This window comes from Rhincodon typus, chromosome 19 (assembly GCF_021869965.1).
Source record: "Rhincodon typus isolate 14 chromosome 19, sRhiTyp1.1, whole genome shotgun sequence".
In the NCBI taxonomy this organism is placed as follows: Eukaryota; Metazoa; Chordata; class Chondrichthyes; order Orectolobiformes; family Rhincodontidae; genus Rhincodon; species Rhincodon typus.
The window spans coordinates 32,545,251-32,572,271 of NC_063350.1; the positions used below are offsets into that span (position 1 = coordinate 32,545,251).

The 27,021-nt window shown below is 38.5% G+C and overlaps 1 protein-coding gene across 1 annotated transcript; it reads right to left on the reverse strand.

The window, feature by feature from the left end:
• Positions 1–632: 632 nt before the first annotated feature.
• On the reverse strand, positions 633–27,021 carry LOC109927440 (serine incorporator 1-like). The gene is made up of 10 exons (XM_020527458.2): positions 26,809–27,021; positions 20,211–20,372; positions 16,444–16,637; positions 15,662–15,741; positions 13,044–13,181; positions 11,280–11,449; positions 10,396–10,486; positions 9,093–9,276; positions 3,284–3,514; positions 633–1,514 (listed from the first exon to the last, which is right to left on the reverse strand). The coding sequence occupies exons 1-10, from the start codon at positions 26,845–26,847 to the stop codon at positions 1,376–1,378; spliced, it is 1,428 nt and encodes a 475-aa protein (XP_020383047.1). The 5' UTR covers positions 26,848–27,021; the 3' UTR covers positions 633–1,375.

Below are 27,021 nucleotides of genomic sequence, written 5' to 3' on the forward strand. Positions count from 1 at the left end.
TCTACCCCTCTTTTCTGGTCACTTTTTCTAAAACACTCCAAACTCATTCACAATTCCCCTTCCTGACCCGTACCGTTCTCTGTAACACTGATGGTAGAGCTTTAAGTCCGTTACTGTCTGGAATTTCCTCCCCAAAATGCTTTATTTCCACACCTTTAAATGTTCATTTCTTTACCACGGTTATTCCTCCTAATCTTTGTTGGTGGGCTGGCATTCATTTACTTGTGAAGAAATTTGGAATATTTCTTTATGGAAATGGCATAACCTAAATGGAGATTGTTATGGTTAATCAGTCATGGGTATACATAGCAACATTGTCAATCAGAAATATTGAAACAAAAACAAGGTTCACTGACCTCAGCTCTTCTACAACCTTAAAAACACTGCCAGGCAAGATTTTTCCAAAGAATTATTTCAACTCCCATTTTCTTTCCCCGCCCATAAAATCAGTGAAAAGTACCTTTAATCTGGCAATATAAAGGTTGAAAATAATCTTAAACTATTCTACCAACAAAAAAATCCAGTCTTAAATAATTCTTTTCAGTTTCTTTTACTAACTGCATAACAAGCTTGAATCATAAATACGAATGCCTTCAGATAAATACAGAAAGAATTGAGAAAGCGATACACAATCACATTTTTTAGTACTTTAATAATGCTAAATGCTTAATACAGATTTGATTAGGATAACTTAACATTTATCTTTTCAATATAAACTCTTTACAGACAAGATTTTTATGGACCAGACTTCATTTCTAACATGCATGAAAAATTTTGCTCACTATTTTAAACCATTATATTCTCTACACACTATACAAAACACATTAAATATTGTGTGGAAATCACGATTCGATTTTATGTTTTGCTCTTGCAAGAGCAGAGGAATGGCATGTTTTTTTAACTTCAACATCCATGTGATTTATGCAATGCACGAAAAAGTGCACATTTTAATACATTATTACAATCTTAAATTTTAAAAAACCCAAATGTAGCATAAACCCGTAGAACCTAACAGCAAATCTCTGTAAAGCAGTATTAAATGCTTTGCGGAAACTGTAAAGAGCTTCTAAACAGAACTGCCTTATAATCTACAATAGACAACTAATTTAAGAGTTCCAAAACTGATACTCCCTGACACCACCTCATTCTTATAGCTTTCAAGTGGATGCAAAGTGCATATTATTCATCTGGAGATAACAACATTAAGGCTAAAAACATGTTTTTTTGTTGTATTTCAGTGCAATAGGCCCAATAAATGTTCTGCGGTAGGCAATGTTTTATTAAATTTAAAAAAAAATCAATAGCTATACCAATTAGTTTCATGTTAGATGGACTTTGTTTAATTCAGCAACCAGTCAAACAAGCATGAAGCACTCTAGTCAAAGTCACGGTTAGTAAGAATGAGAGGGGCCACCAATGTCCAGACATACAAGAGAAGGCAGACCCAACTTGAAGTGATCTTCACCCACACAGATGGCCATTTGCTTGTCATTGTCTTATAATCAGCATCAGGGCTGTATAAACAGAAAACAAATTGACAAAAATAAAGTCAATATGAGCTTTTCAGTAATTCCAGAAGACAAACAAACGGGACATTACTATTAGAAAATAACATTTCCAAGCTGCTTAATCAATGTCACCATCACAAGATATCAGGTAACATATAATACCTTGGGCAGACAATATAGACCAACTCAATTGAAGCTAAATTTTATGATGATACAAATATAGGTAGGAAAACAAGCTTTGAAGAGGACACAAAGAGTCAGGTTAAGTGAGTTGGCCAAGAATTTGCAGATGGAGTAATAAAATGGGAAGATGAGGCTATCACTTTAGCAGGTAAAATGAAAATTATTTAAGTCGAGATTGCAGAATGCTGAGTTATAGTGTGATCTGGGTGTCCTTGTTTATTAATCACAAAAAAGTTAGCACAATTAGAAAGGCAAGTGAAATTTTAGTCTTTATTGAAAGGACAATGAGAATGAAAGTGGTGAAATATTGCTACAGCTATACAGGGATTGGTGAGGTCCCAGTACAGTGTACAATTTTCAATTGCCTTACTTTAGTTATGCATATACATGCATTGAAGGTAGTTCAGAGAACGTTCATGATGCAGATTCCTCAGATAAAGGAGTTGTATTGGATGGAAAGGTTAAGCAGATCTCTGAAGTTCAGAATGAGAAGTAATCTCATTGAAAACTGAGGATTTGATAGGGTAGCTGCTGGGAGGATGTTTCCTCTTGTTAGAGGATCTAGAACTAAAAAGTTTCCCAACTAAAACAGATGAGGAATTTATTTTTGCTCAGAGGAGTGTTTGCTCTTGGAATCTTGTTCCAGAGAGCTGTGGAGGCTGGGTCCTTGAATATATTCCAGTTAGGCACATGACTGATTGACAAGGGAGTCAGGGTTATGGGGAACATGCAGGTAAGTTCAGTAAAAGCCAAAGACTGACCATGAATAATTGAGCAAGACTGGTGGGCAAGTAGTTGACTCCAGGTTGTACTTTTTATGACCTCATAAGTAAAACTCATTTTACTCTATTCAGTGTGTCTTAAATCAGAACCAATGATGAGACTCTTCCATCTGTGCATCTATATGAAATTTTCTGTTACCCTTTTATAGTCTCCAAGTGCCAATTTGAAGAATTGGATATTAGCACCTTTGGTCCACCATTCCCATGCCAATTCTTGAATCGAGCTATTCAATAAGTGTGAGACTACTGTTCTTTCCCCATAGCCTTATGCTTTTTCCCTTTTAATTAGATCTAGATCTATTATGTAAATAATTAAATTTAATGTTTAAAAATAAGCACACATCAGTTCCAGAAAGCACAGCAGTGCTAAAACAAGAGAAAAGGAACAAAATTAACAAGCAGACTGCAGCAAGGCTCAAGGGGCAGAGCACAGATAAAATCCACCTGATCTCCTTCATGTATAAGTTTTGCTTTGTTTGTCATATTATTGTTACAATTGTGAAATTATTCTATTCTCAAACTATAAGCCTATAATACTGATGTTGCTTCAATGAGAATTTATCCATCACATCAACCTATTCTGAATATACACATATTCTGTCAAAACTAAGTAATGAGGAAACACTGTTTGAGTTCTATTGTAAGAAGTTATTTAAAAGTAAAGGAAGCACAATGTTTAAATTTGAGTACATTAGTACCGTACCTCTCACTCAGAACTGACTAAGACAGATTTTAAATTTGTAAAATTATATTAAGTTTTAAACCAAAAAATAATAAACCTTTTGGAAAGAAGCCTTTGCAATTGTTTACCTGTACCAGTTTGTAAGTGTCATCATAATGTAAAGTGAAGCCAGAAAAAGCATGAAATGGAAGAATGAATAGCTGTACTGGACTGCATCTTGTTCATTGTCATGGACTCTTCGTATTCCATCTCCCTCTTCAACACCAACAGCATCTCCAGCCAAAGAGTCATCCAACATGACAGTTTCACTGCCCGATAGTGTTAGCTTGTTCACCTGGCTGTTGTTCGAGGAACGAATGCTGTAAACAGAAAAATACAATAATCAGCAAAGCAACACCAAGCATATCTAAACATGAAGCACCAACTCAGCAAAGCTATAGCACAGAACGACATGCATACAAACAGCTGATCTACATGCAATAAAAGTTAAACAACTACATGACCCAACAACAGAATAAGGGAGCCTATGACTTCAGTGCAAAATGCAAAACTGAAATATTTGCAATTACTTCGGGTAAAACGGAGAGTGGCTATCCATTTTGACTTTCCCTGCAGCTCCCAGTAACAGACATTAGTCTTGAGCTAATTTGGTTCAATCCATATGTCAAGAAGCAGTTGACGGCAGTTTTCTGGATACGGAAAGGCTATAAACCTGACAACACTGAGGCAGCAAAATGAGCCATGGACTGGTCAAGCTGTGTTGGACAACAGTGACATCCATCCAATGATGTGGAAAATCGTACAGGTTTCATCCTGTTCACAAAAGGCAGGAAAAAGTTGATCCAGCAAATACTGCCTCAAAAGTCTAAACTCAAATCTCAAACAGGATGAAAGATATTGTTGACAATGTGATTAAGCATCATTTACAAAGCTTACTAATGTTGAATTGGGATCAATCAGGTCTAAATATTACAGCTTTACTTCAAACATTGTCAAAAACAGGTAAATTCCCAAGGCGAGGAGAGAATAAATGCCTTTGACACCAATGCGATATTTAACAGAATTCATCATCAAGGAGTCTCAGTAACATGAAAATAACAAAATCGGGGCAAACTCTCCACTGGTTGGAATCATACATGGCATAAAAGATGATGACTGAGATCTTACCAGCCCAATCATCCCAGTCATCCCTGAAGGACCTCCTCAGGATGGTGTCCTGGGCACAAACGTTTTCAGCTGTTTCATTACTGATCTTCCCTCAAAGGTTAGAAGTAGGAATGTTCAATGATGATATTTAGGATCACTCGTCACACCTCACAGACTGAGGCAGTTTGTGCCCAGCTGCAGCAAGACTTGGACAACATTTAGGCTTGGGCTCACAAGTGGCAACTAACATTTGTGCCATATAAATGCCAGACGACAACCACCTTCAACAAGAGCGAAATCTAACCATCGAAAATTGTCATTCAACAACATTACCAATATGGAACTCCCCCACCACTAATATGTCCAGAAACAAAACTGGACTAGCCACATAATTGCTGTGGTTACAACAGCAGGTCAAAGCGTGGAAATTCTGTGGTGAATAACTCATCTCCTGGTTCCTCCAAACCATGCCCACCACCTACAAGATAGAAAGAAATTTTCACACTATGTAGGTGGAGTATGGAATGTATTATCTGGAAGTGTAGAGGAGGCATATTCAATTGAGGCATTCAAGAGGATACTGGATGATCATTAAAATAAAATGCATGAGTATGAAAAGAAAAAAGAAAACACAAAATTGGTAGTTGGTATTGATACTCATTTGAAGAGCCAGTGCAGCCACGATGCACCAAAACATGTCCGTGATTCTGAAATATGTGACGATGGAATACCTAGCTGATAAAATCCAACAAGTCAAGAAACTTAACACATAAAAAAGTAGCCTATTTGATCAACACCCACCCACTATTTAGACCTTCACTACCTCCATTACTAGCACATGCGAACCAGGAACAGAAATAGATCAATCAGCCTCTTAAGGCTGCTGTTATTCAATAATTATTCATGTGTGATCTGATTGTAACTTCACATCCCCATTGCTGCCCACTTCGGATAACCTTTCGACTTCTTAATAAATTCTGCCTTAAAATATTCAAGGACTCTGCTTCTGCTATTTGATCAGGAAAGAGTTCCAAAGGTTCCAAACCTCCCAAGAGAAAAGATTCTCCTAATCTCCGTTTCTGCGGAGGTGATGGTCAGTGGCATTATCAACATTGACTCTTATCCCTACTTGGCTACAGGGCAGTTTAAGAAATAAATGATGGCCTAGCCAGCAATGCCCTCATTCTGTGAAAGAATATTAAAAAATGGCAATCCTTGATTTTTAAACAGTGACCACCAGTTACAGATTCTCCTATAAGTGGAAACATCCTCTCCACATCTACCCTGTTATGATCAGTCAGGATTTTTTATGTTTCAATCAAGTCAAATCTTACTCTTCTGAACTCCAGTGGACACAAGTCTAGCATGTCCAACCTTTTGCTCGCTGGACAACTACCTCCTCCTATGACAGCAGCATGCACCATATGAAGGAGGTAGGAACTTCTGAAGCTCTGAAGTTCTGAACCTCTGCTACCTGGAAGGCAGATGTATGGGAACACCACCACATGCAAGTTCCTGTCCAAACCACACACCATCTTGACTTGGAAACGCTACCATTCCTACACTATTGCTGGGTCAAATGCCGGAAATTCCCTGGCACACTGCTGGTGTACCCCCACTTGAACTGTAGCAGTTCAAGATGGCAGCTCACATCCATTAAGATCAATGGGCAATAAATGCCAGCCTTGACAATTATGCTCACCTCCAGACTAAAATAAATTTTGATTTCAACTGGCATATTGCAGGAACAGCATTAACATTAAATTTAACTAATTTAGGAGTACTGAGATCTGCTCTTCTTCACATTAAAGCGGCAACAGGTCTCGAAACAAGATACGTTTGAAAAAATAAGATAGTTAAAAAGGAAAATCCTCTATAAGTTGAGTTATACTTTACTCAAAATGGAAGATTACTGCAGTTGAGAGGACAATGATTACAACCCGAGGAAACACAGTTTTGAAGAAAAGTCATACTAGACTCGAAATATTAACCATTTCTCTCTCCACAGATACTGCCAAACCTGATAAGATTTTCTAGCGCTCTGTTTCTTTCACAGTTCCAGCATCCACAGTATTTTGCTTTTACCTGAAGGCACAGACTGAGACAGTTTTTCAGATAATCAGTGTTCATCTCCATACACAAACATTCTGTGGCATCATGCAAAAGGACCTGGATAACATCCATATGAGTAGAAAACTTCCAAGTAACACTCATGTAACACTCATGTAACCAAGGGTCAGACAAGACCTATCTCTTTGATCTTCAACAGCATTAATGCCATGTCCAACATAATCAATACTTTGCCAGTCACCAATAACCGAAGGCTTAAATTGATCTGCCATATTAACAAAATCAAAAAGTTGTATATTTTGTAATGAATGGCTCTCCCACAATCTCCAAAGTTTCTTGAGCTATAAGGCCCAAGACAAAAGTGGAGGTATGTTCACCACTTGTTTGAATGAACGTAATTGCAACAAGAAGTTCAAAGACCATCCAGAAGTACATCTTCCGGTGTCAACTTTCAACCCTCCATCTACAGAGTACATATCATAGTTACAGATTTTAATTTTCACACAAATCTGTGAACATTCAAAAGCTGTTTCAAGTCTTCAGTTAAGCAGCCTCCTCCACAACAAACCTGCAATCTCTGCAAAACCCTTCTTCCTGCTAGTTTATCTAACTCTTCAACCTGTGGTCTTTGCCATTCCCTTCTGAACGCTAATCTTAACGCTCCACACAAAGTCTGCACCCTTCCAGATACCTCTAATCCTACCCATCCACCTCAAATGTTGGTCTGATTGCTCACTGACCTTTTCACCTTAGGATCTATCCCAGCTGCAGCTTTTCAGGCACTGACTTTCTGTCACAGTGGCCAGCCTAAAAGAGGTCTCATTCGAAAATTCAGAAAGAATTCCTGTTTCAAGGATTAATGGATTCCACCCTAGCCCCAATGCAATAAAATATTGAGACTATTTTAAAACTGAAAGGAGAGCAAACTAAGCTAGATTTTGTGATAAGGCAAAATTAATTAGCAAATTGACAGCAAGGTAGTATCTATAAAGTGTCCACACCAAAATAGCAATGCAAAATTAAAGTTTGGAATAGGAAAGATCACACACAAACCGAGATTTTCAACCTGAGCAAGGCTGACGTTGGAGAAAGGAGTCATAAGATGAACATATTAAAATTGTGGAAGGTTAACAAATCTACAAAAGAACAGTGAGTTATTTAAAGAACTATCTGCAAGATAAATACATGACATTCCACTTGTACAATCAATTGACCTAGGTCAACATGTAAAGTAAGACACAATATGAAGCTAAAGAAAGAAGTTTGCGTAAATGCCAAGAAAAGCAGTAATCAGCAGACTGGAAAAATGCATGAAGCAACAAAGAAACAAAGAAAATAAAAAGCACTGCAAAGAGAAAATATGCAAGTAACGGTAAAGCTAAAAGGTAGTATTATATTAGTATATTAAAAATGAGAGTGGCTAAGGGATCTTCGTGCCCAAAGATTGGCACAAATTATACTATAATTAAAACAGTAACTGAATGAGTTATTAAACAAGTGTTTTGTATCTGTTTTGCATAACTGAGCAACAGGATAAAGTATCAGTGATAAGTATGAAACTGAAAACAAACCAAGGGAGAAAGTAATTTTATCCACAAGGGAAATGTTAATAGAAAAGATAGAGAGTTAGGTAGATAAATCTCCAGGACACGATGGTTTCCATGCCAGGCTATTAAAAGAACTGAGAAAACTGCACAAGTCTTGGTTATGATCTTTAAAGCCTTTCCAGAGGTGAAATTTTGCCATTAGACTGGAAATTTACAAATGTCCCTCCATGATTTAAAAAAGGGTGAGAGGTGAAAAACAAGTAACAATAGACTTAAGTTATACATTGGGTGTGGGGAAGTTATTAGAGTCTGTTGTAGGGATAGAATGACTGAACATAGATTGGAGCTGATTACGTATGACGAGTTATTTGTTTTGAGACAGTGCCACTAAGGTAAATAAGTGAATCTCTGAAGGTTATCCTACCTGGATTTCCAGAAGGCAGTGTTTCCAATCAAGAGATAAACAAAAAATAGAACACAGAATTAGGTGTTGCCTTTGACTTGATGTCGGACACAAAGCGTGGGGTGGAAAACTTGTCTGATGCTGCAAGTTGTGCACCCTAGGAATCTGTTGTGGTAGTTCAATCTCCCTACCCACTAGCCCCCTACAAACCACTGCTACACTCCTTTTCTGGTCCACTTTTAAGGACTTGTCAGAGGGCTGCTTTCATCAATAACATAATCGCTCAACTTTCAAAGTTTCTTTTCCTATGAGCTGCTGAGCACACCGATTAGGTGTCCCCAGCTTGAAGGTTCAATAATGAGGCCCACGAAATTTGCCTCAATCTAACATGGAAATCCCCCATTCTGTATGTCCACTTTTGGGTGCAAATGCAATTTTCCCCTATTTTATCTCAGTATACATCTTTCAAACCCACCAATTTCAAAATGGATACAATTAATATTGATACATTTACAAATCTTTTTGATGGGAATTTAGCTTTCATGTCCTGCCAAAACTGGTCAACAACTAAATGTTTTGAGCTAAATGCTTTATTCCAAGAGGTAAGTTAGGTTGCTTCAGGTTATGGACCATTTGCATTGGCCATCCAACACAATTTTGGCACCCATACAATTCCAATTAACAGCTGAATTTAAAATATTAACACTGAAATAATCTACCTGGCCTTAAACTTCAACAATGTGGTTTAAACATTTGTCGTCAGGACCTTACCTTGAATATAGTAGACACAGAATGAAGAGGACAAGTCCAATAATACTCTGTGCATCCCACCATTGCACTGAAATTGGAGGTGAAGGTGTTACATTTACTGAAGGTTCACTTTTATTGGCTGGACTCAATGTAGGGGCGGCCAACTGTTTAATAAGGCTCAAAAGGCTAGGATTGCACTGTCGGTCTGAAAAATAAAGCACAGGTCTTAGTTTAAAAGGTATTAATCTACAAATTATATTCATTTGAAGTGGGTGTTTATGTAAACAATGGGTTTAAAGCTCATTAATGAAACGTAAACTGTAGAAACAGAATAATTAGAACCTCTAACTAACAGCCTGAAAAAATTTTGTATAAATAACAGGTCCATTGAAAATCAACCCACTTAAAGTTTAAATCAGACCCAATACATTTGGTATTTATACACCCAAGAAAAATAAAATTTTAAATTTGCATTACACACGTGAAACTGAATTTTCAAATTGTGATTAGGAACCCAATACATGGATAATTTTCAAATTCTGATCTTGCATTGCAACTGCATGATGCAAATATCCTAATTGGGCCAGAGATGAAATTGATGCCCAAGTAGTGGTGTCAAGCACTACTAGAAGTGGGACAGAAGTTGCAAAGGCAGATGGCAACCATATGTTGTCCACCACTATCTTGCAGAAGACAGCAAGTAGATTGCAATTTGGACAGCCAGTAGTCTCACAATGTGGCCATGCAGTCAAATAAACAGTAAAGCGCATAATCTGGAGTAAGATCTTCAGCCCCCAATACTTTTCAATATGAAAAAAATCTTTAACTTCTGATCACCTTGAACTCAACAGCTGTACTAATATTAAAACTAATAAATAATTCACCTTTAGCTATTTCAGCTTTGAAAATCTTGCCCTCCTGGCTAGTTAGGTTTTTCAAGGAACTTAATAGACTATAAATTGTAAATGAATGGGTTTCCCTGTTTCCAACAGTCCTGCTCTCCCTTTGAAAATTGCATCATGTTACAGAAGCAACAAAATCCAGTGGGCCCTCAAGGAATGCAATTTTTAAATCCTGCCTACACCTCTTCCTGACCCCAACAGCAAATCTAAATCCTGGCTAAGGTCTCTATAACAGCAATGTTTTAAAGTTAGTCAATCAAAATTAGGTTTGCACTTCAATAATTTAGGTTTTAAATAACAAAGTATTGAAGTGATCTATTTGTGATTTGTGATTTTATTTTGTTTGCATTGTAATGCCAACTCAAAAAAAAAATCAGTCTAATCCAGAAGTTTAGCATTCAGTGCCATACTTGGAGGCTTACCGGGTTCATTAGACATCGCAGACCACGTGAGATACATAGTGTACAGTGTGATGATTGAAGACTGAAGAAGACCAGACCGAGGTTGTGCTTCCTATAAATGCAAAAACATTATGGTTTAGTAAAATATTCTAACAATGCATAAACATTCAGGACCCCAAGTTAATACATTCCATTTTGACAAATCTTAACAAGAAACAGAGCAAATAAATCCTACATTACAAGGAATTAGTCAGTGCAGTGGTGAAGATCATCAGCAGATTAATTCTCATAGTAGGAGAATACATTTTAGTACATGAAGGGTTCTGCTAAACCATTCTATCATTTGACTACACACATGTAATGAAAGGTGTACTTCTGGACCACAAGATAATCCACAACCAATTTTTAAATATGATTGGTATCACTGAACTCAACAGACCAGACAAAAAGCCTTAAAAGCTGAAAATAGCATTACAGAAATAAGTTCAGCTCAGGCAAAATTCAAATCTTATAGAAGTATCTGGAAAACACTAATTCTATCACATGTCGGAGCTCCACAATCAGTTACGGTTGAAAATCAGAGATCTCTTCAGCATGCAAAACAAACTTCTAAACATACACTGCCGACTGATGGTGCACTCACCTTAAATAGCAAGTCTTACTTTCCAGGAATATTCAGTTGTAGTTATTTCACAATTTAAACATGTTTCTCATAAAATACGAGTCTAACCCTCAATGCAAGTTGAACATTAGGAGAAAACCATTTTAGATACTCATAAGTTTCCAATCAACTGATTTAAGAACAAATTATATGGTGAACTTAGAATAATTCTATGTTTTTACATTAAATTGTGGTTTGAGAACAAAACCATCAGGAAAAGAGGAAGTGCATATTATATTTTTACCTGTACTTTTGGAAGAATAGAAGTAATAGATACAACAATGCAAAGGATCATATTGAAACTAATGAAGAACTTGTTCTCAACACATCCTTCGGATTTTGTGTAAAACACATAGAAAAGCACAACTGCTGTGAAAGACAAGATGTAATTCAGGCCAGTGATAGAGATCAAGGCTGAAAAGGAAATGAAAAAGGGTTAAGTATGTTATAATTTAAAGTAACAACTCTACAATTCAGTTAAAGTATCTAAGATGCAAGTTGATCTCAATGTGACAGAGCAAAGAAATATTTTGATCACCATACTCTAGTCAAGTAGGTTAAATACAACCACAATATTCGCTAGCTTAAACCTTTGTGAAGTACGTATGAAATACTACTACTTTTACAATTTGCTCCATACTCAAATTCTATCAATTGCTTTCTGATAACATGCATATCTAGAGGTATCACTGCATTTTTCCTGGGTGGAGGCCAAAAAGTACATGGAGCAGGGTAAAAAATGAATTGGACAGTGTTGTTGAGGAGGAGGGTATTTTTAAAAGGTTTACACTAACAAAAGAATGTGAAAAATTGAGAAATCCAATTTCTATGTCCAATTCATTAAATAGCTTAAATTGAAATTTCTCCTCTACAACTTAAAAGACAAGATTAGTTCTTTGGTAAAAGTATCAATGAAAATTCTTCTCACTTTTTAACATTTATCTGAGTTTAAAAAGGTAAGAAAATTAAAAATTCAGGAATTAAAAAAGGCCATTTGCCCATTAAGATAGTTCCTAGAAGCAAATTCATTTTGCACATATAGCATTCAATTGAATAGACAATATTTTATCCTATATTACATTAATTGCTACACATTTTAAAATACCTACTACTCTACAACATTTATCCTGATGTCTGATTTCCATTTATGATCATACTTTCTCTCAACTGTTGAAATAACATTATAGGAGGAACAGTTCATTAGACTCTACAAGACTGCTCCATCATTCAATACAATCATAGCTAATTAGCCTCATCTCCACCTTTTCACATTGTTTCCATATCCACTAATTCCCTTAGTCCCAAAACTCTTAATTTCTGGTTTGAATGTCGATTCTGCACAACTGTGTCAGAGGAAAGAATTCAAAGATTTTTAATCCTTTTGAGAAAAGGCTCTTTTTCCCCCACCCCCAACTCCGTCCTAAATGGTAAACACCTAATTAAGCCTATGACTATAGTACCAACTTCCAAAGGGACATTATTCTCCAAATTTAGAGGGTCAAGTCCCTCAAGAGTTTGCTTCAATTAGATCATCTCTCATTCTGGAGAACACAGGCCTAATCTACAAAACCTCTCCTCACAGAAAAATCCCCTCATCTAAGTGATATTCTAGTGAACCCTCAATGCACTTCCTCTCAGCCAAGAAATGCTCCCTTAGGTATATAGTACTCTAGTGTGGTAAAATACTTTAATAATCCCTGTATGAAAATGTTTGTTAGCTGAAACATACATTTGACCTTGTTACTGGAAAATTAAGACGCATAACCTAAATAAATTGAGGAGGACACACTGCAGGAATGCAGTGTATTAACACCAACATTTTCCATAAACATCTATGCTATCAGAAATCCCAATTTAATATTAACGAACTTATTACAAACAAATTAAACAGTTTCAATTCATTATGTTGATTTTATTGCAAATCTACAAAAGCACATTCAGCTTCCAACCAAATCCTAAGATGCTAAAAACCGCTTGCTCCAAGTACAGATTTTTACTAATCACTCACCTGCATACCAACATTTCGAATTCCCATCCTCCATCTTTCCTACCCATGACTCATTCCACGAATGAGCAAAATCAACCAACAAAACCAACTGGATTAGTATGAAGCAGAATGCACCGGCTGTACCAATGGCAAACAAGGCTAAGGTGGGCAGGTGGAGGGGGGTGGCAAACAGAAGAGAAAGAAAAACATTAATTTAGTAAACTAGATGTTTAACATCAAAATAACTTTCCCCTTTCATCTCTTTCTCTTTCAATTCGCAACCTTTTTCTCTCCTATTTTCTTACTTGATTGTACTTTCACTTCATTCCTCTTACAGTTTTTGTTTCTTTGTCTTCTCTACTATTGCATTTCTATAATAAATTTCAGACGTTGAACCAAAGGGGACTATCCACACAAGCAGGTTCTGGCTCACCTGGGCTCAAATGTACACAAACCAGAATGAATGACTCTGGGCCACAGATGACCAACAGTATATATAGAATCCCTACAGTGTGGAAGCTGGCCATTAGGGCCATCGAGTCCACACTGACCCTATGAAGAGCATCCCACACAGACTCACCACTCCATCCAGACCCACCACCCTGTCCCTGTAACCCTACATGTCCCATGGCTAATCACCCAGCCTGCACATCCCTGGACACTACTGACAATTTAGCATGGCCGATCCAACTAACCTGCATATCTTGGGATTGTGGGAGGAAACCCAAGTAGGCACGGGAATAATGTGCAAACTCCGTACAGACAGTCACCAGAGGGTGGAATCAAACCCAGTCCCTGGTTAGCAGTGCTACCCACTGAGCCATGGTACCAGAGGATGAGATTAAAAGCAAAATAGTTTTTCTTAGGTTGATGTTACTCACAAAGAAAGGAGGATGTGCACTAGCACCAAAATCTCTCAAATATATTAAAACAAAAATGAGAAATAGCTAACTGATACCGAAAAATGAAGAAGAAAAGAAAGAGTATCTTGTGCAAGAAAAAAAACTGTTTAGGGCTAGAATGCTGTGGTTAAATTCAAATAGTACTCATTAGTGTGATCAAGGGAACAAAGAACACAGAACAGTACAGCATAGGAATAGGATAAAACGAGAACAATAAAGTGGAGAACTTTCACCGTATAGACTGATAAACATCTAGTTATGTGACAGTGTAGACTGTATTGCAATTGATTTGAGTGCATTCCCAAAGAAATAACAAAGATCATGTCTCCATGCAATTGCAGGAGATGCAACATCAGCCTTTTACCTCCTCCATTTTCACCATCCAATGCCTCAAACATTCTTTTCAAAGTGAAACAATGATATAATTTTACTTCTTTCCATTTAGTATACTGCATTCATTACTTATAATTTGGTCTACTCGACAACTGGGAAACCAAACTTTGGCTGGGTGAAACAGAAATTACTGGAGAAACTCAGCAGGTCTGGCAGCATCTGTCCAGAGAAAGCATAGTGAACATTTCGAGTCCAGTCATGCTTCTTCAGAACCCACCCACATGACTGGGTGACCACTTTGCGTTTTATTCAGTCCACAAATATTACTCCGAGCTTCTTGTCACTGGCCATTTCCATTCTCCACCTTGCTCCAAACCCTTCTATCTGTGGTCTGCTAATGTAGTTCTAACGAAAGTCAAGAAGCTCATCTTCCGACTCTTCATTCTACAGTCTTCTGGACTCAACACTGAGGAACCTAGGAACTGAAATAGGCCATTTAGACCCTTGTTCATGGCTGATTTGTGGCCTAACTTCACATAACTAGTGTTGGCTCATATCCCTTAATACCTTTGCTTAACAAAAAAAAGTCTCAGATCTAAAACTAACAACTGATCTAGCAGCAACTGTCATTTGTGGAAGAAAGTTCCAAACCTCTACCATTCATTACGTGTAGAAGAGCTTCCTAACATCTCTCCTCAACAGTCTAGTCCTAGTTCTCAGACAATATGCTCCAGTTCTAGAATCGCCAATCAATGGAAATATTTTATCTTCATCTACCTGCCTTTTCCTGTTAAACAACTTGAGATCAGAATCTGATTTATTTCTGGTTTGTTTTTAATTCCTCATTTCTTTCTTACATCCCTTTACTTTGCATTCAAATGACTGCTATCCAAATACTTGCTATCCAAATACTTGCATCTCATCTAGATTGTTACATTATCCATCACCATCCCATTTGGTTTTTCTAACATTAAGTCCTGTCATTTTGTCTCTCTTGCTCTCCATCCTATCACAGGCTCTACCCTTTATCCCTCCTCACTCTATTCACTTGCTCAAAACCTATTATATTTCTATCTTTCCTTAGTCGGTCTTCAACCTGAAACATTACTTGTTTCTCTCCACATAAACTGCCTGGCCTTCTGGATATTTTTAGCACGGTACTCATTTCAGTTTCCAACAGCAGTCTGTAGGAAAAAGCTGTTGTTTGTCACATTCTAAATAGTTAGAAATCAAACCTTCCTTCCACTTATTAAGATGGTATTATTTTAAGTATGCATGCAAAGCAGAACTTTTTACTATACCTAGGTACATTGAGAATAATAAATGAAATCAAAGTTAGTTTAACAAGAAAGTTACAAACAGACACCAACATTCTTCCCCTTAAAAGTCATCTTATTGCTCTACCTCTTGTAAAAGGTCCTTCAGGAATGTAAAAAGCTCCTACAGTAATAGCTATGATGGCAGCTATCTTGAAGAACCAAAATCTGTCAAAAGCAAAAAAAGTAACAATTAAAACTCACAAAAAGGGCAACTTTGAAAACACAGAGATAAATCATTTGATCAAACCCAATCAACTGTAGAGTCAAAAGGCTGCCACTTAACCGCCAAAAACAGGTGGGCTAGAATAAACAGATGTTAAACGTTGAAAATTTTCAAACGCCAATCCACTGAGTTCCAAGTTTAATGGAAGCAGGACAATGAATAAGCAAACATTTGCTTCCAGGAGATAGGATGGGCCATTAACAATTTGACGCTACAGCCCATGATTAAAGCTGTTTCACATTTTTAACAGTTATTGACCAACAGTCAGCAAACTCAGTCAAAAAGACAGCTTCAGGAAGAATCTGAATTCTGTCCTTCAGCTTCCCGAGCTGTCCTCATCAGCTCAAGCACCTTCCCTTCTCCCCTCTAGCGTTAGGGAACAAAAACACTCACTGAACTCCTTCCATCCCTGTGATTAGGGATCAGTCATCCTATCAATCACCATCTCCATCCTCCACTCAACCGGGTACTGTTTTACCCACATCCTCCATTGCGTCTATTTTAAAATAATCTTGTCACATAAACAGGACAGTTTTATCAACTGCAAGCCTGGGAGTTTCATCAGCAGAAGAAATACTTTTTCAATAAATATTTAGCTTCTCTTATTTCATTTCCAAATTCTGAACATAAACAAGACTACTTACCCATTATGCACTGCAGCTCTGGGATCCCTGCTGGATTTCACATTGATCAAAAGCAGAGAGAAAAGAAAGAAGAAGACAGCCAATCCAAAGCATATACGGTAAACAGACTTGTAGCTAACTAATACATCACAGTTCACGGCCCCATGAACAGTTGGAATTTGGGTACCAAAGCCATCTTCACAGAATCCCGGAATCTATCAAAAAAGAAGTATCAAATTTCATCTAAATTATAAGTTAACTAAATGTTCTTCCTTTACTTATTCCTCATTATACCAGCTAATTATCCATGGATTTGGAAAAAGAATAATGATCTTGCAATTAACTGTGAAGCTTTCATCTTACTGATTCTCTGCTTTGCCTATTCTACTTTCATGTCTATACTTCTGCTTCTAATGTAATTCTTATTATTTCTCCATCCTTTTCCAATTATCTCTCTTCCTTCTGGGTAGGTGGCAGTCGGCGATATGATGCATGAAAGAGAAAGGAATTACTATTGGCTAAAGGCTGCAGTTTGGGAGAAGGCTAATGTATTTCCTTCTTCACATCTTCACTCCCGACTTTATCAAATTCCCTGCTTCATTAACTATTGCTTTTCACAGCACCCTCATATCTCTGCATCCCTATTTTCACTTCTTTGAATCATTCAGTTAAACCCTTTATTCTCCCCCTCCACTTTGTTCCAGTCACTCACCTTTCAATTAACGTTCCCTCTACTCCCATCATCCCACTCCACTTTACCCAAAACTGGACGCCAAAAGGCCAGATACCTCCTGACTCCTTAACCAGCTCAAGATGAAACTTATCTTTAAATGACATTTACTGAGGACATCACAATATCCATAAAGAGAACACAATGAGCGCTGTATGTGTGGAATTTTGGTGGATATTTGCTAATTGTCACAAAAAAAAGCAAATGCTGTTAAAGGGACCTCATCCAAAAACAGAAGTGTGTATACAATCAGAAACAAAGAGGCTGTTACAATGCTGTCACTTTAAAAAGGTTATTCCGTCCTGGGTGTTTTTTTTGAAGAGGTTGTAAAGGCAGAAGAGTCGGAGCAGCTACTGCTAATGGCCAATGTCAATAGTTTAGGACGCATTTAGGTTTTTTAAAAATAGTCATAACAATGGAAGGAGAGTGGCTAGTTCTGACAGGTCAGGCTTTCTAGTTTTTTCTTAACTATAGCAGTCAGAAGCTGTTTGGGTCCCAGAAGAGTTGGAAATTCAGTAAATGATTCCTAACTATGACTTTCTCTGAAATCTCTCGACGTTTTTCCCTCCTGGATTTGAGAACTGCATGCAAGAATAAAACTTACCTTTTTGCCAAAGGGTGTCTTTATGGGATGCTATTGGTACAGTTATTTAGTAATAGGTACTGTATCTATTATTTGGTTAAGTTTTTCAATAGTTAGGTTATTCTAAATTCCTCTTTCTTTTGTTTGTATTTTAAGCATAATGTTTAAATAGATTGTGTTCTACTTAACATCGAGTGGTTTGACCAGTCGCATCACATCTGGAACACGCATTTCACATCTACCTTTAAAATAAGAAGTTGGATCTAGGCTACTTTCTTAAAATATTTTGAGGGGTCTGGTCTGGTCCATAACAAGGTAAATAGTCTCTTTAAATTCTAAGAATATTAGTGATATACTTCCTAAAATATTGTAGAAACCCTTTGTAAGGGACCATTTATACAAATAATTCAGACACCAAACATAAAAGGAACAAAACCAAAGTTTGCTTAGGCACCAAATCAGACGCATGAAAAATAGTGAAAATGAATAGGATTGCATGAATGGGGAATGGACAAGAAGAAGGAAAACTGATGAGTAACAGATGTCAACATTGGCAGAAAATCCTAGAAACATCCAGCCATGCAAAATCTATGGAGAGAAAAACTGGTAATGTACTATGTCAATTACAGTGAAGTAGGGAGGCAGGAAAGGTTTGTGAAAGAGTGGAAGGATGATTAAATGTCAACATGGTGGCTCAGTGGTTAGCACTGCTGCCCCACAGTGCCAGGGACCCAGGTTCGATTCCAACTACAGGCAACTGTCTGTGTTGAGTTTGCACACTCTCTGTGTCTGCATGGGATTTCATCCGGGTGCTCTGGTTTCCTGCCACAGTCCAAAGATGTGCAGGTGAGGTGGATTAGCCATGCTAATTTGACCTTAGCGTCCAGGGATGTGCAGGGTAGGTGGGTTAGCCTTTGGGAATGCAGGGTTACAGGGGTAGGGGGTGAGATGCTCTTCGGAGAGTCAGTGTAGACTCGATGGGCCAAATGGCCTGCTTCCACACTGTATAACTTGTCATTTCCATTTTTCATGCAATTCTATGGTTGAAGTTCTTTAAGTTAGTTTCCATCCCTGTTTCAGCACTGAAACAACCATAAATAAAGTCACCAATCATATGTCTGTAATTGTAGTACACCTAAATCCAGGCTAATATGGCTGCCCGTTATCTTCATCTTCAAATGCTAATCCATTATTATTTACTTCAGAGGAACTGCACTGGTCTCACACTTATCTACCCACTGCTCCAATGCTTTCTCCTCCCCAAACCCTCTTGTAACAGTGTATAAATATCAAACATTATAGGAAAGATTAAGCAGGATGTTACTTCCAAATAAACCCAATAGGAAGACACGAGGAAATGGGTCCAAAATGAAATGCAAGTTTAGGAGTCACATCAGAAAGCAATTTTTTCATCCAAAAAGAAATCACTTAGAATAAATTTCAAAGAATATCAGCAGAAACATCAGCCATTATGAAACCTAGTCAATGGCATGGAAAGTGGTAGGTTTATATTTTAAATATGGATAAACTAAGTTGAACCAAATTACCTTCCCCAACTTGATGATTCTGTCAAGTTATGAAAGGACTGTTCTGTTTAATACAAGTGGATACTGTTCACTCAAATTTAAATTACCCATGGAGTTTGGCAATGTGTCCATTCCATTTGGTTCACAGTAAATATATTTTCAGAACTAGATGAATTCCAAAATAGAAGCATGAACATTCAATAATGTTTCTCGTCAAAACAAAGCGAATACCAAGTCAAAGTTTCCCACTCCCTGAAGGGTCACTGGACCCAAAACATCAACTCTACTTTCTCTCCACAGATGCTGCCAGGCCTGCCGAGTTTTTTCCACCAATTTCAGATTTTGTTCCCCCACTCCCTCCTATCTTCCACCATTTCCTTTTGGGAAGATCACCAAAGATCTATGATGGATTAACAGATAGAAGAGCTTCAGTTTATTGTCCAATTGGACTGTTTACGTAACATGTTATTTGGGTTTCATACATGCACCCAAAAATATTATTTTGAATGATATACAACATAACATACTTAGCTACAGTAAAAGTTTTATCACAAATAAGCTTAACTAAACATAAAAGCAGAACACTGCAGATACTGGTTTAAAATAAAAGTTGAGCTCGGCAAAGAGTCATACCTAATTTGAAACATTAGCTGTTACTTTCTCCACAGATGCTGCTGACTTTCCCTAATATTTTATGTTAGTTAACTAAACAAAGTGTAAAGGAGCAAAACAAATGCCAAAGATCTTTAAAAGTATGACAATTAGGAAAAATAATGATCCATTTAATTTTAGTATCCCATCTGCTTAACATAGGTGGTGCGAATGGAATTAGTAATAGAGATAAAAAGTACTATCCAAAATTTTTATATTAATGCATTCCATCAAAAGTGGAGCGCAGAGCTACTGTCTTCAAGTTTCTTCTACTCAGGAATCATTACCTAAAACGTACCTTTTTCAACTGAGTTTCCATTCCAGGTGCCAGCATAATACAAGCCACAAGCGTGCCCACAAGTAGAATGAATGCATAGATTAATCTGGTCACTGTGGAATTCTTACTGTTGGGGCAGCAGGTACACAGCAAACAAGGTGCACTGCTACACAGACATGGCACCTATGAGTAAATATTACAAACCAAGTTATTAAAAATGACTAAAGAAAATAAATCTTTATTGTAATTCAAGTCGCAACATTTTTTTGAAAAGTGTTTTAGCATTACATTACAACTCTGCATATTATACAAAATAGCTAGCTTGGCGCCTGGATATGATATTTCAGTGCAGATGAGTTGGACCAAAAGGTCTGTTTCTGTACTGTATAATTGTATGACTATTTACATTCTATTACAGGATATTAAATCTTCAAAGAACTTAATGATTATGGGTCAGAAATTTCTGAAAACAGGAAGTGATGCATTTACAGAGTACACAGGTCATAAAATAGGAGTAGGCAATTTAACCCTTCAAGCCTACTCTCTATTCTTTAAGCTCATGTCAGTCTAAACAGATGTTCAAATGTCCCACCAATCACCATGTCATCCAAGAAGTTCCTCATCAATGATGTCTTTATTGGCAGACACTTCATTGGTAAACTGTGAACCTATTTCCACATTTCTCTAAACGCAGAAACAACTTCTCACCAACGACATCATCAAGGCTCCTCAGAATCTTATGCATCAATAAGATCAATCCTCACTCATCGAGCCTCCAGCAAGAGATGGCTCAAGCCTTCCTCAGAAAAGGAAGCCTTAAAACCAGAATCAGCTGTTGTAAACTTTTCTGAACTGCATCCAAAACAAGTAAATCCTTTCCTTTAGTAAGGAGGCCAAATAGTACAAAATAATCTAGCACTCTTCCCAATGTGGTGTCTGGTCATAACAAGATTTTACTCCTTATGATATTCCAAACCCCCTGCAAAAAAAAAGGCTATCATTCTATAAAGTTTTGGCAAAGATCTGTAGCTCGGGTTGTGGATGAGGTTGTTGACTTGCTTGCTGAGCTGGCTTGTTTTTGTTCAGATGTTTCATCACGAACTGGACCCCATATACAAACCCATACAGATCAAATCTGGAAATGACAGTACTCACCATAATGGACCGGACAGTATAAATTCCAAGCAGAGTAGAATAACATCGCTTCAGAGGCTCCACTGATGATGTCACCTAGCATGGTGACGAAACATCTGAACAAAAACAAGCCAGCTCAGCGAGCAAGTCAATAACCTCAGGCTATCATTCTGTTTTCCTTCCAAACTATTTGCTGCACCTCCATGTTAAGTTCTAATGGTTCATGACCAAGAACAACCAGATGCCTTGGTATCAAAGAATTCCTGAGTTTCTCCTCATTTATACCATATTCTTTAATTTTGTTCATGTCAAAGTAGACAACTGCACATTTTCCCGCATTACATTCCATCCGACAATTGTTTTGCTCACCTATTTATCCTATATCATTTTGCAGACTCAGCATCCTCTTTACAATTTGATTTCTACATTTCTATTATCATATTTGGCTACCATACTGTTGGCCCCTTCATTTAAGTTATTGATATGAATCGTAATGAATCACGATGAGTTCAAGTTGGATACAAAATGGCTCGATCACAGAAGATAGTTTTGGGAGATTATTTTTCCAACTAGAGGTCTGTGATCAATGGTCTTCCACAAGGATCAGCTGGGACCGCTGTTGATTGTAACATATGTAAATGATTTGGATGAATATGTAGGTGGACTGATTAGTACACTTGCTGACAACAAAAATTGGAGGAGGTCTGGATACTGAGGAAGGTTGTCAGAGGATAAAGCAGGATATAGATCAGTAGAAAGTTGGACAGAGAAGTGGCAAATGGAGTTTAATCCAGATAAGTATGAGGTGAGGCATTTTGGGAGGTCAAATGCAACAGCAAAGTATACATGTAAATAGCAGGACTCTTTGCAGCATTGACATTCAGAGGAATCTTGGAGTGCAAGTCTGTAGCTCCCTGAAAGTAGCAACATAAATGAATAAGTTGGTAAAGAAGGCACACTGCATGCTTGCCTTCATTGGTCAGGGGCATTGCGTATAAAGGTTAGGAAGTCATGTTACAGCTGCAAAAAAACTTAGGCCACATTTGGAATATTGTGCGCAGTTCTGGTGGCCACACTATAGAAAGGATGTGAAGGCTTCAGGGAGGTGCAAAAGAAGTTTACCAGAATGTTGCCTGGATTGGAGAGTATTAGCTATGAGGAGAGGCTGGACAAATTTGGATTGTTTTTGCAAGAGCATCAAAGGCTGAGGAACAACATGACAGAAGTATATAAAATTATGAGAGGCATGGATAGAGTGGCTAGGTGGAGTCTTTTTCCCAGGGTGGAAGTGTCAAATATTAGGGGGCATAGGTTCAAAACGAGAAGGAGAAAGTTTAAAGGAGATGGGAGAGGAAAGGTTTTTTTTAAAAATACACAGGTGGTAAGTGACAGAACTGCACTTGCTGGGGAAGTGGTAGAAACAGATACGATAGCAACGTTTAAGAGGCATTCAGATGCATGAACAGGCAGGGAATAGGGAGACCGTGTGCAGGCAGTTGGGATTCGCTTAGAACGGCATCATGGTCAGAGCAGACATGGTGGGCTAAAGAACCTGTTCCCATGCTGTACTGTTCTATGTAAATAACTGAGGCCTTGGGACTGATCCCTGTGGTGCTCCACTCTACAATTTATCAATGTGAAAATTATCTATTTATCCTGATATGATTATAATGAAAATGGATTATCAAATTTCAAAACTTGGCTTTTTCACTGACATTTTCATAGACTAAAAATTAAAAAGACTCAAAAGGCTTCTCTGATCAGCAGACAAGCTGATACAACCCACACAAAATATGAAAATGGTATTTCAGAATTCCTTCAAAACTAATCGAGAGGCACCAAGACATTTACATCTCTTCTTTTATTTAGACGTACACGATGACTTTACGAGTTCAGATGTGTACCGTACAGAAGCAGGTCATTCTGTCCAGCACATACATACTTTTGGCATACAGCTTAAGGGTTTTTGACTCAACTATCATTTCAGACAGAAAGTACCAAACTCCCATCACCAACTAAATGAAATTATTTCTCCTCAACTCTTCTATTAGCCTCCTACTTCTTAAGTTAAATCCTTGTCTCCTGGTTACTGACCCCTCTAGTAATGGAAAATATGCTTTCCTATCAACACTATCTATGCCCCTTAATCTTCAATACTGCTATCAGGTCCCCTCTCAACCTTTGCTGCTCCAAGGAAAACAATCTCAGCCCATCAAATCTTTCCACATTCCTCAGACCCTTTAGTCCAGGGAGCACCCTGGTAAATGTTTTCTGCATCCTCCCTTTAACATGGTGACCAGGACAGCATGCAGTACTCTAATCATGTTTATACAGTTCCAGCATAGCAACCATTCTCTCTAAAGCTCAGCTAAGAAAGGCAAGCATCCCACATGCCTTCTTTAACAATCTGTCTCTGGATTCTCGTTATCTCATGTTTAAAGGTCCCTCACTTCCCAACTGGCCCTTTACCTGCAAATACCCACCCCAAGTCAACTTTTGGAAGGTCCTGTCTAATACAATCAAAATTGGCCATACTCCAACTTAGAACTTTAACTTTTTGATCAAAGCTACCCTTTTTCCATAACTAGTTTAAAACCAATAGAATTATGATCATTTGACCCAAAGTGCTCATCCACTGCCACCTCAGTCGCTTGACTTGCCTTATTTCCCAACTGAAGGTCAAGTATTGCTCTTTCTCTAGTAGGTATATAATAAATAAGAAAGTGTTCTAGTAAGGCCACATCTGGAGTATTGTATCCAGTTCTGGTCACCTCATTACAGGAAAGATGTGGAAGCATTGGAAAAGGTGCAGAGGAGATTTAGCAGGATGTTGCCTGGAATGGAGAGAAGATCTTACAAGGAAGGGTTGAGAGAGCTAGGGCTTTTCTCTTTAGAATGACAAAGGATGAGAAGTGACTTGATGGAGGCGTACAAATTGATCAGAAGGTATAGACAGAGTGGACAGCCAGAGACTTTTTCCGAGGGTGGAGGTAGCTATTACGAGGGGGCATAGTTTTAAAGTGAGTGGAGGTAGATATAGGGGAGATGTCAGAGGTAGGTTCTTTACTCAGAGTGTGGTCGGGGCAAGGAATGCAGGAAACCCGGAAGTGAGGCAATCCATCGCAACGGACCCCAGAGTTTAAAAACCAGGCGGGAAAACACACCGACGCTTCATCAGAGGCTGCACTGAGGATGTTACCAAGCACTGTAACGAAACGACTGCGGAACAACAAACCAGCTCGGCGAGCCAACCAACCTCAACACCCACAACCCGAGCTACAGATCTACTCCAAAACCTTAGAGGAATGCATTGCCAGAGAGGGTACTGGAGTCGGCCTCATTAGGGGCATTTAAGCGGCTATTAGATAGGCATATGGATGATAGTAAAAGGTGGGGGTGGAGGTTAGATAGACCTTAGGATTAGGGTAAAAGTTCGGCACAATCTTGTGGGCCGAAGGGCCTGTACTGTGCTGTACTGTTCTAGGTTCTCCCCACCAAGCCCTTAACACTATGACAGTCCCAGCCTATGTTTGGAAAGTTAAAATCCCCCACCATTACAGTCCTATTATTCTAACAGATATCTGAGATCTTCTTATATATTTGCTTCTCAATTTCCCACTGACTACTGGGAGGCCTCTAAAGACAATCCCAACAAGGTGATCATCCCTTTATTTCTCAGTTCTACCCATGTAACTTCACTGGATTCTCCCAGGAATATCCTCCCTGAGTACAGCTGTAATGTCATCACTAACCAAAACGGCACTCCCTATCCTCTCTTGCCTCCCTTTCTATCTTTCCTATAGCATCTCTACTCCAGATCATTAAGTTGCCAGCCACGTATATTCCTGAGCTACATTTATGTAATAACTATGATATTCCAATCTCATATTGCCAGCTATGCCATAGTTGATCTGCCTTACCTGTCAGGCATCTTGCATTGAAGTAAATGCAACTTAATTGATCAGTCTTCCTCATCATCTGCCAAGCTCTTGTCTGCCTTGACCATTTGACTTGCTCCCCTTATCTACTGTACCAGCGACAGCCTTTTCGCACTATTGTTTCGATTAAAACCTGCCTTGTAGTACCAGCAAATCTCCCCGCAAGGACATTGTATGAGAAATATTTAGCAGCCATCGATGCAGACTTGTTGAGCTCAAGGGCCTCTTCTGCACTGTATGATTCTATGACTGCTTCAATTGAAGCAGTTTCCACCACATTCTCAGGCAAAGCCTTTCAGGCCTTGACTACACATTTTCAGGTTGCTGTTCCTTTAACGAATTACTTAAAATCTACGTCCTCTCACTGTCAAACCCTTCATACGTGGGAACTGCAGCAACTGAGTGTATATTTTTATCTTAAAATGAAGGAAATATTTATACAGATACTTTTTAAGGACTGAAGGTTAGGAACGGTTCAGGATGCAGCACATCCAGTTCTGTGGGCTGAGTAATTCAAAATAAAACAGATTTTTCTCGAATCACTTAAGTTTTGAACTTCTACATTTTGCAGCATATTTACCGCTGCTGAGTTATTGCAATCTGAGCAAAATCTACACTGACATTGTACATACAATTGAAGGTGTTACACTGTTATAGGCGCCATCTTTCAGATGCAGTATATAACCCAAGGGCATTCCGAGGCTGATTCAAGAGACTCCGTTATATAATTCAAAGGAAAATAGGAGAGTTCTCCCCAGCATCCTGGCTAACATTCATCCCTCAAGCAATACCATCAAATTGATCATGTCACTAGCCGTTTCTAGGACGCTGTTGTATACATACTAACTGCTGGAGTTCGACTATTGAGTACATTTTGAAAGCACTTTATTTGTTGTAAAGAGATCATGAACGACGCCTCATAAATACAAGTCTGTCGAAAATGAATCGTCACTTACAAATTCCGTGGTAATTTTGAAACTTCACTATTTTTCGAAAGGTTTTTTTCCGTATTGAAACACTTGTCAAAATTTCCAACACGTAAATATTTGGGAAACGCCAAATGCATCCTTTGCAGCTGGCTCACTTAAGCGCAAAAACATCACGTGACTATATACTACAACCCAAAGCATTTGTACAATGACAGTTAACTTTTGTTTCTTTAAGTGGTTGGGGGTATTTTTTGACAGTAGACGCTTTAAGTCTTCATTAAGCCACAAGCGTACGTCAAGACAGACATGCAGTGGGCAGCAGACACACAGAGCTGCTGCAATGTAAACACTGACAGCGATGGGCAAAGCCGCGCCTTGATTTCGGCAGTTTCTGGAATTGATCGCCAGAGTGTACAAACGCTCCGAAATGAGGAGTAACGGTCATATTGTGTACCCATCAGCGGGAACTAAACCTGATCGTAAGCTCTGGCCCGCCGTCAGACAGCCGGAAACGCAACTCCCTTTCCGGGCTCCGGGAGCTGCCAGACACGGCCAGGGTCAGGGATAAGGCCCGTCACCTATACTCCGAGGCCTCGCCACCTCTCACCGCATCCTTACCAAGCTGGCGAGCGAGCACACCCCTAATACGGAGCCCATCGCCCAATGTTAGCGGAACACCAGGAGCGGTTCCAAACAGCCGGTAAGTTCACTGCCACCTCTGCTCCGAACGGCCGTGTTACCAGGCAGCAGGAATCCACCAGCGAGCCAGCAGCGCCCCTGCGTCAGCGCGTCAGCACGTGACTGTGACGTCCGCGGGCGGGGCACGCATGC